The sequence below is a fragment of the Mixophyes fleayi genome, chromosome 9, assembly GCF_038048845.1.
Source record: "Mixophyes fleayi isolate aMixFle1 chromosome 9, aMixFle1.hap1, whole genome shotgun sequence".
Taxonomy (NCBI): Eukaryota; Metazoa; Chordata; class Amphibia; order Anura; family Limnodynastidae; genus Mixophyes; species Mixophyes fleayi.
Window position 1 is genome coordinate 21,823,597 of NC_134410.1, and position 14,968 is coordinate 21,838,564.

The following is a 14,968-nucleotide window of genomic DNA, read 5'->3' on the forward strand; positions in this document are numbered from 1 at the left end:
CAACATTCAGCCCATCCGTTCACTAGGTACTAGTGACATCATTGAGGCATGAGCCACAAAGTGCCTCTTGCTTCAGTGCTGCTACTGGTTGCTTGTGAATTGATTGGCTGCCACCTCATGGATCTTGGTTCAGCCGACAAAATGGCTGTGCGTAGCCCACAGGTTTATTTTAATTGTGACTGATCAACCAACAAGGAAGAAAATGCATACAAGAAGTGGTTTACTGTACGTTGATAGGGCAGATGTCTCCACCTTAACCTCAAGCAATAGTTTAGGTACCGTTTGGTGCTGCTTAGGCCTAGCAGTGGTTCTCACCCATTCCTCTTTGTATCTAAGAGTCTATCATTCCTATACAGGGCTATTCCCAAGCCCCCTTTTATTTTTTTGCTAAACTGTGCTACTGGACCCAAGTAGACGTGGAATGGCAGAAGGATATGACCACGATGGGAAAATAAATACAAAAATAAATAAATTATTCCCTATTTTTTTGTCTTTAACTCCACCCTAATGGAACATCTCACAACCTTTGTGAGTGGCAACCCATGGAATGTTTGAGTTCTAGACGAGAGCCCGTGGTTGCATCCTCAATGCCTCCTCAGAAGCCTTTGATATGGCAGTAGGCTTCCAGGCTAGAGAACAAGATGTAGAGGAGCCAAAGACCTACGAAAAGCATGGAGGTGAGGGTCTTGGAGAGGCGAGTCCCCCCTAGCTCACCTCCTATACTCGGTCTACGGCGGTACAAGAGGACGCCGATACTGATGAATGCGAAGATGGTGAAGAGTGTGACCGAGAAGGCCAAGCTGCCAGCCTTCACCACAAAGTCTTTCCCTTGGATGGCCCAGTAGACTGCAGCTACAGACCAAGCCACCCCAATACCCAAGAAGACATTCACTGCGTTGCTGCCCGTCACGTTGCCGATGCACGCGTCTGCGTATTGGTCCTGCGTTGCTGCCACCTTGCTGGCGAACGTGTCTGCAAACGGAAAAATAAAGACCAAGTTAGAATTAAACTTTCTAGTTTCCTACAAAACACAACTGTAAATAGTGAAACCCTGTTCCCATATTCTTATTCACGTTAAACAAGTCTATCAAGTTCAACCCCGCATCCGTTTTTCCGTTTGTTTCATCAGGCACACACACCTCCAGTGCCCTGTGGTGTGAGGTTATGGGGATACCGCCCATTCTGACTCCAGTATTAGCACTTAGATTCTACTGTGGATATACATTACCCTGTAAATAAGCTAAGCAGTCATAACTTTGTACAGTCTTCTCTTCTGTAAGCCATATCCACATGCCTTTTCACAGTATCCACGCTATTGGACAACAATCCCTCCCTGGGCAACCCATTCTGTATTTTTACTGCTCTTACTGTAAAAAATCCTTTCCTGTGTTGCTTATGAGACCTGATTTTGATTGGTCTTTTGGGCATTTTTGTAAATTGATACCAGGGCGTAAATGTATCAAGCTGAGAGTTTTCTGGCGGGTTTGAAAAACCAATAAGTTCTAGCTATCATCTATTTAGTATATTCTACAAAATGATAGCTAGAATCTGATTGGATGCTATAGGCGGCATCTCCACTTTTAAAACCCGCCGGAAAACTCTCAGCTTGATACAGGTTGTCATACCTGCATAACTCTCCTGGTTATCGGAGAATGACCACCTTACCTGGGATGGATGTGCCAAGTGCCACAAACACCACAGCGGTGACCGAGTCCTTGAGACCCACGGTACAGCCGAAATGTGATGCCAGGTCCCCTATGACTGCAGTCAGGAGCCCCACAATGGTTATGCACACGAAGAAACAGGCCCAACCATTCCAGTATTCTGTGGGGGGCACAAAGGCGAACAGGACTTTCCAGAACACCGTGAGGAAGTGCATGACGTAGTCAAAGCAGGAAGGTAGTTTTTCTTCTCTTCCGTCGTCCTCTTCTTCCTCGTCACCTGGGGGGGAGGTCAGACCTGAGTGAAATCAGTCATATACACAAGTATCGTACACTGGTATCCTCTCTGTATATAACATACACAGCTATCTCACTGTGATCCTCTCTGTATATAACATACACAGCTATCTTACTGTGATCCTCTCTGTATATAACATACACAGCTATCTCACTGTGATCCCCTCTCTGTATATAACATACACAGCTATCTCACTGTGATCCCCTCTCTGTATATAACATACACAGCTATCTCTCTGTGATCCCCTCTCTGTATATAACGCACACAGCTATCTCTCTGTGATCCCCTCTCTGTTTATAACATACACAGCTATCTCGCTGTGATCCCCTCTCTGTATATAACATACACAGCTATCTCGCTGTGATCCCCTCTCTGTATATAACATACACAGCTATCTCACTGTGATCCCCTCTCTGTATATAACATACACAGCTATCTCACTGTGATCCCCTCTCTGTATATAACATACACAGCTATCTCACTGTGATCCCCTCTCTGTATATAACATACACAGCTATCTCACTGTGATCCCCTCTCTGTATATAACATACACAGCTATCTCACTGTGATCCCCTCTCTGTATATAACGCACACAGCTATCTCTCTGTGATCCCCTCTCTGTTTATAACATACACAGCTATCTCGCTGTGATCCCCTCTCTGTATATAACATACACAGCTATCTCGCTCTGATCCTCTCTGTATATAACATACACAGCTATCTCGCTCTGATCCTCTCTGTATAACATACACAGCTATCTCACTCTGATCCTCTCTGTATATAACATACACAGCTATCTCACTCTGATCCTCTCTGTATATAACATACACAGCTATCTCACTGTGATCCCCTCTCTGTATATAACATACACAGCTATCTCGCTCTGATCCTCTCTGTATAACATACACAGCTATCTCACTCTGATCCTCTCTGTATATAACATACACAGCTATCTCACTGTGATCCCCTCTCTGTATATAACATACACAGCTATCTCACTGTGATCCCCTCTCTGTATATAACATACACAGCTATCTCACTCTGATCCTCTCTGTATATAACATACACAGCTATCTCGCTCTGATCCTCTCTGTATATAACATACACAGCTATCTCGCTCTGATCCTCTCTGTATATAACATACACAGCTATCTCGCTCTGATCCTCTCTGTATAACATACACAGCTATCTCACTCTGATCCTCTCTGTATATAACATACACAGCTATCTCACTCTGATCCTCTCTGTATATAACATACACACTTGGAATGTGTGACAATATCACTTACTATGAGTGCAGCCTACCACCTGGTTCATTAATCTCAACTTTTCTCTTTTTTGTTCTTATAACATACTGCTCAATTGAATCTCATTTATCCTTAAACAAATCTGAATGAGTGAATATTGGGACTGTCTTTATTTCATCTCATCTTAGTACATTTGATGTTTTTTATTAAATGTGACTAATCATGCGCTTTCTTATACAAAGTGCGTCTGCAGGGTCCCATTGAGAATATGGAATGAGGCCCGATGTCCTCCATAGCTATATCATCCACTAGGCTCCCACATAGAGCCCAGTGGGCACTGAGGGGCCCAGATCACCCTGACCCTTTCTATGGTTTAATTGACAGAGAGGAGGAAGGGGGCCCAAACCAGTCTACTGCCTAGGCTCTAGGGTATGCTGGTTTGGGCTCTGAATTCTCCACCACCTCCGTGCATTAGAGCAAGAAGCTTATCAGCTCCCTGCTAAACAGGGAGCATGTCGGTAACTGTACTCTCTACACTCATTTATATATCTCGTCATGGAAAATATATATTTTTTTTTTACATGCGGATACAAAATGAGGGACACAAATGCCCACATTCTGAAAGATGCGCCCAAATTCACCCACATATTCCCTTCCCATCAGAAGATGACATACTTTTGCACCCCCTTTAGACACAGCTATCTTGTTGCTCAGATCCGCGCGCATCCTATACAAATAAGCGCACTTGCTCAGAAAGAAAGTAGAGCTGCCGGCTCACATTATCGCCAATGAGTCTTCTTGTGGTTGATAATATTGATGCCTGTGCACAAGTGAATGACTTTGGTTGAAGTGTCAGTAAATTATATCTTAAGTGGCTTCATGGGAATTTCTTAAAATATTTTCTGATGGGAACACTTGAAAAAGAGAACTTCGTAAACCCTGAAAGCTCAGCGGTCTAGATTAGGGATGCTTTTCCACTTCCTATCACAAGAGGGCAGTAGATGCTTACCTGAGCTAGCCTTGGCTATAGACTACATGGCAGCAAGCCAGCTGCACCGACTTTACAAGGTACGTAGTCAACTCACCTGCACTGACAGTGATCGCTTCCATGAACTGCTCTCTCCAGGAGTGAGTGCCAATCACTAGAGCCAGGTTAGTCTTCTTTATAAGCTTGTCCACTGTGCTCTGCGGGGAGAGAACAGGTAAATAAACAAGTCTGGGCACGGATAATACTCATTTCTCTCTGCTAATCAACCTGGAAAATGTCACCAACTAATCTCTCCCAGAAAACCGACGTCCAATTAGAGCAAAGATCAGCCATAGCTGGCCCTAGGGCCACATGCGGCCCTCCGAGCCTTCACCTGCGGCCCCCAGCTTCTTCCTGCTTTACTATCAGATGTGTTGGTTATAGCTTGTAACACTTGTATAAAATGCCTTATGATGGGTTATTACAGATAGGTGTCTCTTTCCTTAAATACATTTATTTTTTTAACTTATTACTGAGATTAAGGGTATTGTGTGGCCCTTTTCATGAGTAGAGGGCCACCAGTACGGGCCCTGCAGTGTCAGGTTGCCTATCACTGAGTTGTATGTATCAAGCTGCGGGTTTCCGGCAGGTTTGAAAAGTGGAGATGTTGCCTATAGAAACCAATCAGATTCTAGTTATCATTTATTTAGTACACTCTATAAAATGACAGCTAAAATCTGATTGGCTGCCATAGGCAACATCTCCACTTTTTCAAACCCACCGGACACTGGCAGCTTGATACATTTACCCCCTAAACCAGTGATGGCTAACCTGTGACACTCCAGGTGTTGTGAAACTACAAGCCCCAGCATGCTTTGCCAGTTTTCAGCTAGTTATCTACTGGCAATGCATGCTGGGGCTTGTAGTTTCACAACACCTGGAGTGTCACAGGTTAGCCATCACTGCCCTAAACCATAAACTGTCTGCATTATCATTAACCAGGTATTGTAAACATTTGGTCTGGTGAACTGGCTTCCATTAAGGATAATCTGCCTAAAGTATGCCCATTGCGCACGCAGTGAACCTCATTTCTGAGCGCCTTGGTTTTGCACCTCTGCTCCTCTTTAGTCCAAATAGTGCACTTAGGTGCATGCCTACTGTACGCTCATGTTAGATATCTCACACAAGCTGGAAGAGCACCTAGGTCTGCAGGGAGGCGCACTGTGCAAAGGTGTAACCGTCGTATCGAAGCCCAACCTCCGACCAGCTCAGACCCATCCCTTTCATTAATGATATTATTCAGATTTATTCCTGAAATCCTGCTCATGCAGCCTAACTTTGGCTAAAAGTAATCATGGGACCTGGTGGCTGTCTTTACATGTGGTACTTTTGTGTATATGAAGCTTTAGTTTATATTGGTCAAAGCGCAGGTAAAACTGCGCTTCTCTGCAGAATGCGTCCTATTTACAGTTGAGGATGAGACCCCGTCTCCGACAGCTGAAAGCTGGTGTAAAATTATTTTTGCAGAATGAAAATCGCTCTGTGCCCTTCCAAAAGACTAGGAACTCCCCTAAAAAAGACCCACTTTCCAACCCTTATTTTATTTTAATAATCGTATTACACAAAATAAAACCTTCCCTCCGCATAGCTCCTCCCATTGGCCAGTCTGTCCTTCCGCAAACCTGCGCACTCCATTGGAAATCAAAAGTTCGCCGCCACCAAAAACAATATTGCACTGCTCCTCCCCCTTCCTGTGTGTTGTAAATGAGGCCCTATGGAGGCAGCGTTGTTCTGGTTTGAGCCAATATTCATGAACATTTAGGGGTAGATTTTCTAAGCTGCGGGTTTGAAAAAGTGGGGATGTTGCCTATAGCAACCTATCAGATTCTAGCTTTCATTTATTTAGTACCTTCTACAAAATGACAGCTAGAATCTGATTGGTTGCTATAGGCAACATCCCCACTTTTTCAAACCCGCAGCTTAGTAAATCTAGCCCTTAGACTCTAAATTCAGTAGCATTCTTATACATATTGCGGACAACACTTGTTGCCTCTGTTGTGTGTGTATGCAAAATATTTTACCCGGTATGCTTAGTCTTCTCGTGTTATCAACCCCACGACCTGCTGTCAGACATCAGGCAGGAAGACCTTTAATCTACCAAACCATCGCTCTCAGTAATACAATCACAGTGATGCAGAACAGAGACAACATGTGCCTTCAGATATTATCGCCTCTGTGCCCTTTTCCCACATTAAGGGAAGATGACCGAAGCCCCTTATGACGTAACTGGACCATGTTTCCCTATCTTGTCTCCAATTATAGAAGAACATTTTATAAACTCTTAAAAATATTTAGGTATTTCTGTAAGATAAAACCCGGGAACTGTTTGTGTTAATTCCATTTATTTGTTTTTAAATAACAATGTAACTGGCCTGTACTTGCCCCCCTGGAATCGTTCTTTACCCTATACATTGCCTTATCTTTGTAGCTTCCTAAAGTGCTTCTCAGCTATGAGTAGACAGAGGTGTTTCTTTTTATCACTCTGGGATACAGGTCTTATGTGCTTTCTGTATTCTATATATTGTATCCAGGGACCAGCTTAGTGTTGTATCCAAGGGCAACCAAAATAAACAAATATGTTTTGTATCATAAAGGCATTGTTTAAAAGCACAGAAAAAGAATGCATTTTATAAAGGTTGCAACAGGGCTTGCACAGACCAATAAATTAACGTTATCTACATAGTTAATGAGGTTGAAAAAAGACACCAGTCCTTCAAGTTCAACCTAATTTGGATCTCCTGCGATCCTGCACTTATATTTGAAAATTGATCCTGAGTAAGCAACCGCCCATCTGTTTCAATTGTGGAAATCCCCCCAGACCCAATATTGCAGTCCTATTTTTACCCTATATCCACTACTATCCTTCATTTTAATTAACGGTCGTATCCCTGGATACACTTTTCCGCTAAAAATTTGTCTAACTCTTTCTTAAACATATCTATTGACTCTGCCATCACAACCTTCCCTGGCAGTGAATTCCATATCTTGACTGCCCTTACTGTAAAGAACCCCTTCCTTTGCTGGTTGTGAAACTTCCTCTCCTCTAAACTTAGGGGGTGACCGCATGTGCTGTGTATAGTCCTTGAGGTAAAAAGTTTCCATGAAAGTTCTCTGTATTGACCCTTAATGTATTTGTACATAGTAATCATATCTCCCCTTAGATGCCTCTTTTCTAAAGTAAACATACCTAAACTGGCTAACCTTTCCTCATAACTTAATGACTCCATACCCTTTATCAATTTTGTCCCCCTTCTCTGAACCCTTTCTAGTTCCAAATTATCTTTTTTTATAGAGTGGTGCCCAGAACTGTACTGCATATTCAAGATGAGGTCTTACCAACGATTTATACAGTGGCAAAATGAAACTGTCTTCCCTTGCATCTATGCCCCTTTTTATGCATGCCAATACTTTGTTTGCCCTTGCAGCTGCTGCTTGACATTGAGCACTATTGCTAAGTCTACTGTCTACGAGCACTCCTAAAGGTGTGAAGCCCCAAAAACCTAAATACAGAGGTAAAAACCCTGTCTTTACATCACAGGGTATGATGCTGAGTTAGACACATTTTGGGCATAAATGATGATTAAAAAAGTGATCCATAAAAATAGCATGTCTCCTGCATCTCAGGATGTGCCCAGCTCTGCACTTGAATACGCCAGGCTTACATCAGGCACACTCACAACTAGGTCATAAGCACAAGAAAAGTTTTTAACTTGTTTTGATAGCGAATAACGCATTAGCTATTAGGCTTCAGTTATAATATTCCATCTCATTTACAAAATTCTGTAACATATGCACGATCAATGCAAAAATCACCAATCGGCTTCAGGGGTGAATTGCAAACAGCCAATCAGAAACAGCCATCATTATCATCATCTGAGCATACTGTCCTCTAGCAGGTGCAAATGATATTGCGCTTGGTGAGTGTCTATGCGTTTCCATGCTGGTCATTTGCATGAACTCGCCCTAGAGATACTTGCCTACGCTAGACTGCCAGTGCCATGTCAAATGTGCCCGACTTTGCATGCGTGCCTAGGTGTCTTTTTATGGACATGCGGAGTGCAAATTTTTCGGAATTTACACAAACTGGCGTAACTTTAACTCTATCAGGCCCACTATGCTTGTCTTCCATACTTGTTGGCATAGGAAGTCAGTATTATTAATCTGAAGCCTATATGTGAGTTCTGGGATGTACGGTCTCACGTTACATTGTTACTGAGTGGGATTAGCTGTGTAGTACTGGATTAGCCGCACTGAATGTATATACAACTCCAGTGCAATCTGATATTAAGCCGGAGAGCAGGACACAAGACCCCCATCATTACTCACAGTTGGCTTGTACCTCAGCTGCCATGACATACTGCTCATATACAAATGATTTCTGCTACCACAGCACCGCAGAAATGCTTAAGCTTAAATAAGGATTATACAGCATTCTTCCCCTCTTTATGGGTTTACTACAGCAAAAAGCAGATAAACCCTTGTGCTAATCTCTTCCTAGCATTTAAGGATGACTGCTGAAAATGATAATTATGAACTTGCAGCAGAAGGAGCTGTGTCTATGACGGATGAGAGGTGTCTGGTCATTAATGCTGCTCTTCACAATTATTAAAGTGATTTAATAATGCAGGATTCCAGGACTGGAGAAATGTAGTGTTTTTTTTTTTTTATATAACATTTGAAGGAGTCAGGAGACACTGGATAATGGAGTAATGAGAGGAACATGTAATGGGGAGTCAGAGGATCTAGGCAATGGGTATTCGGGGGGGATGCGGGAAATGGGGATTATGGGGGGGTGCGGGCAATGGGGATTCGGGGGGATGCGGGCAATGTGTAATCGGGAGGATGAGGGCAATGGGGATTTAGGGGGATGCGGTTAATGAGAATTCAGGGGGGATGCGGGCATGGTGGAGTCAGGAGGATCAGGGTAATGGGGAGTTGGGTCGCGTCGGAGGGAACCAGGGAAACTGGAGTTGGGTGAAGTCGGGAGGATCCGAGTAATGGGGAGGACCCGGTCAAGGTAGACTTGGGTGGCGTCGGAAGGAGCCAAGGAAACTGGAGTTGGGTGGAGTGTGGAGGATCTGGGTAATATGGAGGTGGGAGGATATGGGTAATGGGGAGAATGCGGATAATGGGGAGGTTCCGGGTAAGGTGGAGTTGGGAGGTTCCGGGTAAGGTGGAGTCGGGAGGTTCCGGGTAAGGTGGAGTCGGGAGTCGGGAGGTTCCGGGTAAGGTGGAGTCGGGAGGTTCCGGGTAAGGTGGAGTCGGGAGGTTCCGGGTAAGGTGGAGTCGGGAGGATCCGGGTAAGGTGGAGTCGGGAGGATCCGGGTAAGGTGGTGTCAGGAGTAGCTGTGTAGTGGGGAATTAGGAGCAACGATATTGGAAAGTATAGGGTAATTGGATAATAGAGAATCAGGAGAAACTGGGTAGCAAAGAGTCAGGTGGAGGTGAGTAATGGGTAGTCATGAGAAAGTGTATAATGGGGAGTCAGAAGGATCTAGATAATGAAGAGTCATAGGGAACTGGGTAACACAAACCACACACACTATGAAATTGCAGCTTATAACGGGCTGTTGGAAATGCCAATGTTTCAAAAATCGCTGCAAGGCCTGTTAGTAATCTGATGGAATCAGATCATTGTCATGCATGTTGGAAGATGATTTGTCTAGGCATATATATATATATATAATCATTTTTTTTTTTAAATGGAGATCCAGGAAAATCGACACTGAAGATCCAGGCTGGAATGAATACTAGAGAGTCAAGAGGAACTGGTTAATTGGGCAATCTAGTTATTGGAGATACAGCAGGAACTGGATAATAGATATTCATGATAAGTTGGATATTCAGGAGACAGGATGACATGAATATTAGAGAGTGAAGAGGAACTGGTTAATGGGCATTCAGGAACTGGGTAATTTTAAATATCAGAAAACCCACTGACATTTTAACTCTTGCTCACATCCCACTATAACATCTCCGTCATTGAGAACCCTGCAAGTGGTCACTGTCCACGTTTAAGGAGAGACTGTCATAAACTTGTGTATACATTCATGTGTATTGAAACATAGCCTAATGGATATGTTTCTCTAACAGATTATCGAGTGGTAATTGTCCTGTCTCCATATACAAACAGAACGCTGCCAACCTGCCTTCTCTATCCATCTCTGTCGGGAGAATTGTGCAGACTGCTGCAAGTAGATTCACATTTTACAGGAACTGAGTGTATCAATCTATAATCTTTTACCATTCAGAACCTGATAGTTCTTCTTTTGCAGAGCCTCCAATTTATTGTACAGATAATCTACAGACTATAGATTACTGACATTGACTAGAGATCTGCAGAGCATTGTCCTACTAGTGCTTGATATATACACATATTGATATATATCACATACTTAACAACCAGGAATAACCCAACAACTTCAATCATTTTGATCCATTATTTACTGCAAATAATTTGGTGGAACGATCATTTCAGCAGTTCCTGCGTTCTTACACCTCTAACTATATCTAGCTGTCCCTAACATAGAAGGTTGGAGTCGTTTATTGACCATATTCTGATAATGACGGCATCCCAGTGACATTTATAAATATCTCACATGTGTTGGTTTACATTCTCTACAGCTCTTTTCTCATTGGCTTGTCCCTTTTAACCAGTGTTGTTAAAGGAAAGTAGAACGTGTTATTTTAATGAATACCCGCACTAGTGCTGTATATTGACCGTAGATCAGCATGACTGCTGAAGTACTGGAACAGTGAACACTCTGCCACACATGTGGATGGATTAATAGCAGTCATCCGGTTGCTCAGGTGCGAAACAACTGGATAATACCGAAAAGCATTAACCAGCTAATTCATGGGTCACTTCGGAGTCGTTTACCGCATGTCCCGATGGCTCATCATCAGATGGCGATAAGAATTGGTGGCCTTTTGGAACCCATGAATGCTGTAAATTGCACACGATTCAATCTGAAACGGCCTAACTGGCTGGCAAACTAGTCAGTGTGTTTGTTAGTAGAGACACTACAGTCACTGTACCTTGAATTCATAGGACTCTTCGATGATGATCTCCATCTTGGAGTGCTCCCCCAGAATTGGTTTCCCCATCTCCGCAATCCTCTTTGCCTCTTCCTCCTCCGCAGTCAGCTTCTTGTCTTCCTCATCTGGCCACGGAGAGAGCACATCTTACACATGGTGACAAGCCTGCATGCAGGACCGTACAAGACCTAAGGTGCCTAAAGCCAACAAGTCATTCTGAAGGCGACTCATGGCTACTCTAAACTTGTGTGGAACTGTATCGTATACTGTGAGGCGGTAAGGCCGGACCTGCCGATAGCTTGAACTGCCTCTGTGCTGTGTAACTATGTTTTTAAGGCATTACCCAGAATAACCGGCTGCAGCCAGGACTGTATTTACAATTTGTGCTGTCATTAGGCACACCGTATTGTCATGGACCCAAGTCGGCCATTAGCTTTACTGGAAAAATTGGTGGTTGGTTAAGTTAATATCGCCTCAGGCATGTGCTCTATTGTAAATGTAGCCTGGCCTCAGCGGTAATACACTGTCAACATATTGTAAACCAAACTGATACTTGAGCTATCACTTTTCCCCCTGTCAGCCTATAGAGGTATATATGTAACTCAGTGCTTAGACTATCTAACCAAAACCCTCAGTGATATCAGAACTATTGTATTGTAACAGGTGACATTACTGTCTAATTATAACAATATAATCAACAAGTGATATTAATATATGAATGATTAACTGTAAATTATACCTGTGTAAACTGTGAGTTGTGATATCTTGACTTATAATCAGTGAGGTGTGATGTCATCACGTCAGGGGGTCATTATAAATGTGTGTATAATAAGGGATAATACACCCCCTACTGTTCATTATTAGGCATATTAGAGGTCACCTCTGATTACTCTGACAGAACTCCTCATACCCAAATAATTTACAGTAGGGAGTGTGTTATCCCATATTTAATACAGGAAATGATGGCCATAGGATTCTTGTATATTATGAGTCTGTTAAAGACTTTTGATGACATTAACAGTAGCTTTCAATAAGGAATATAACAGGGCAACATAACACGATTCTTTTATAGTATATGAATTGTACATAATTCAATTTAAAATGTTTAATTAACAGTGGGCACAGAGAAGTAAGAAAGACAAAGAAAAGATCTTACCTTGACTGAGTAGCAGAGCTAGAGAGATGGGGACAGAAGAGAGTGAGATGACAGAACTGAAGTACCAAACTTCAAAAATCAGCACCCCCCCCCATTCACCCCCCCATCCTGACATCACACTTTACAGTGATGTGTCCCACCTTGATACCACTAGTCTGTATTCTCCTTGGAACAGGGTTACACAGTTATAAGTTCTTTATTTAGAACAGAATTGCGACTTATACGATTTTACTCTGCTGTAAGCTTTTCGGGACAGAATCTGTATATTCACCTCTAGGGCAGGCCTGGCCAGTCTGTGGCTCTCCTGGTGTTGTGAAACTACAAGTCCCAGAATGCCTTGCCAGTAGATAGTCAGCCAATAGCTGTCAGGGCAAGCTGGGACTGGTAGTTTCACAACATCTGGAGAACCACAGGTTGACCAGGCCTGCACTAGATTATAAAACCCAGAGGATCTGTCATTATACTACTAGATTGTTAGCTCTTTGCAACAGGGAATCCCTTTATACTACTAGATGGTAAGACCTTTCGGACAGGGTTTCCTTTTATATTACAAAATTATAAGCTCTTTGGGACAGAATCTTAAATTATCTTAAATCCAAATGTATCACTGCATAGCAGTGGCGGATCCAGGGGGGGGGGGCGATCGGGGCTTGCTGCCGACAGCTACACACTGTGCAGGTCCGTTCAGCAGTGACAGTATGCTGCCCGGCTGCTCTGATTGTGTTTTAAACACAATCAGAGCAGCGGGACAGCACACTTTCACTTCTGAACGGACCTGCACAGTGTGCAGCCGCCGGCAGCCTTAGAACACAGAAAGGGGGCGGGGCCTAAATCACCCCCCCCCCCTAAAATCGCCCCGGGTAGGGCAAATGTCTGGGTCCGCCCCTGCTGCATAGTAAGTCCGTTGGAGCAGGTTCCCACTTAATACCACTAGGTTTTAAGCTCAGTTACATCACAAAACTGGAATCTTATCAGACCAATAGTTTTTTTCTAAGATTATATTACTAGATTGTCAGCTTATTGCGCCAGCCAGAGTCTCTCATTCACACCAGTACTCTAGCGTAGTCCATTCACTATATACATACACAGTGGTGTTAAATTTACTCAAATTCATTATTTGATTCAATTTGAATATGTGGCACATTGTCAGTGAGATTTCCATTGTAAAAACCACAGTCAGTGATATGTGATGAATAACAAATAATAGGGATATCCTCAAAACCCATTTTGGTTTTGCCCCAGCGCAGGAATAAAGTTGCCCCAACTGCAGGATAATGCTGTTATTCCACTATATCCATCCCAAAGTTCTCAAGCTATTTCAACCACTAAGCAATAGGCTGGCATTGATAGCGTAAAAGTAGAGCTGTACCCATGAGTGCCGCGCTATGGACACCCTGCAAACATTTACGCCATGCTGTCTGTTGCTTAGCAACGACCGCACTGGGTGTTGCTGAATTACACTGTATTCTATTCGACAGGATAACGCGATTTGCCAACAATGTGCCACAGCAAGATGTTCCTAGGCAACAGATGAAGTATGTTGCTAGGCAAAAGTGTAATCATCTGCATGTTGCTTAGCAACAAAGTAACTAAGGAAATCAATGCTTCCCATCCACTGGAGATAATGTGAGCCCTATAAACCATTAGCAAATGCTGCCATAGATTTCCTAATTAAGAGACTATTTTTAGGAGACTCTGATTAACCTTTTCCATGCCAGAGAAAGAGTAGCTTTATTATTGGGCCACTTAGGATCTATTTCCCCTCGATAGGACACTAGTGGGATTGAGAGAGTGGCGTCTAGACTGATAGATGTGAGAATCTGCGGATACCTGAAATCCCACGTTTCATCCATCTGGGCTCTTCCAGGACCACATAAAAGTTCTCTTGTTTCTCGTATTCTTCATCGTCGACAATTTTGACCTGCAGGGTTTTACTGAGGAGAGAACATGGAATAGACTTGTCAGTCTCAAAGTATAAATGATTGCACTCCTATCACATACTGGGCGAATTTCAACTATATCAAAAGATGAGGCTGACATGGCGAGAATAATACATTAGCTCAGTTCCCTGGAGATGGAGAGTTACGTGTTTGGTGAATCAGTGATTGTGCCCAAGGTTTTTAAAGTTTCTCTATCACCAAAAAGGAGCAAAGGCAGTCAGGGCCCTCTTAAGAACATCTTGGGCCCCCGGGCAAGCAGTGCACCGGGGCCCCTATATATACAAAAAAAATAAAAAATGATTATATATATGGGCCCTGCAGCCCAGGGGGGCCCGTCATCACGCCCGCCCAACATCCATTGCGGAGCGCGACGGAGGAGGAGACCAGGGAGGGAGCCAGATCGCCAGCTGACCGCAAGGTAAGTATTTTCTTCTTTTTTTGCAGGGTTTTTTTTTTTTTTTTGCTGCCTCCGACGGGCCCCCCTGGGCTGCAGGGCCCCCGGGCACCTGCCCATTGTGCCCAATGGAAAAGACGGCCCTGAAGGCAGTCACACCATTAAGTATGAGAATGCAGTTTGCTGGGATCCACTGCCTTGTGAATA

General features: G+C 43.4%; 1 protein-coding gene across 2 annotated transcripts in view; it reads right to left on the reverse strand.

Moving 5' to 3' along the window:
* Nucleotides 1-14,968, reverse strand: part of SLC8A2 (solute carrier family 8 member A2) — a 63,983-nt gene continuing 49,015 nt past the window's right edge. Inside the window, exons 3-8 of one of the 2 annotated variants that reach the window (XM_075186875.1) lie at nucleotides 14,258-14,361; nucleotides 12,428-12,445; nucleotides 11,272-11,396; nucleotides 4,292-4,391; nucleotides 1,666-1,941; nucleotides 1-972 (exon numbers count right to left, since the gene is read on the reverse strand). In XM_075186875.1, coding sequence (XP_075042976.1) covers nucleotides 596-972; nucleotides 1,666-1,941; nucleotides 4,292-4,391; nucleotides 11,272-11,396; nucleotides 12,428-12,445; nucleotides 14,258-14,361 — 1,000 coding nt within the window. In that variant the 3' untranslated portion in view covers nucleotides 1-595. The remainder of the gene's footprint in view (nucleotides 973-1,665; nucleotides 1,942-4,291; nucleotides 4,392-11,271; nucleotides 11,397-12,427; nucleotides 12,446-14,257; nucleotides 14,362-14,968) is intronic. The other variant, XM_075186876.1, reaches the window with a different exon arrangement.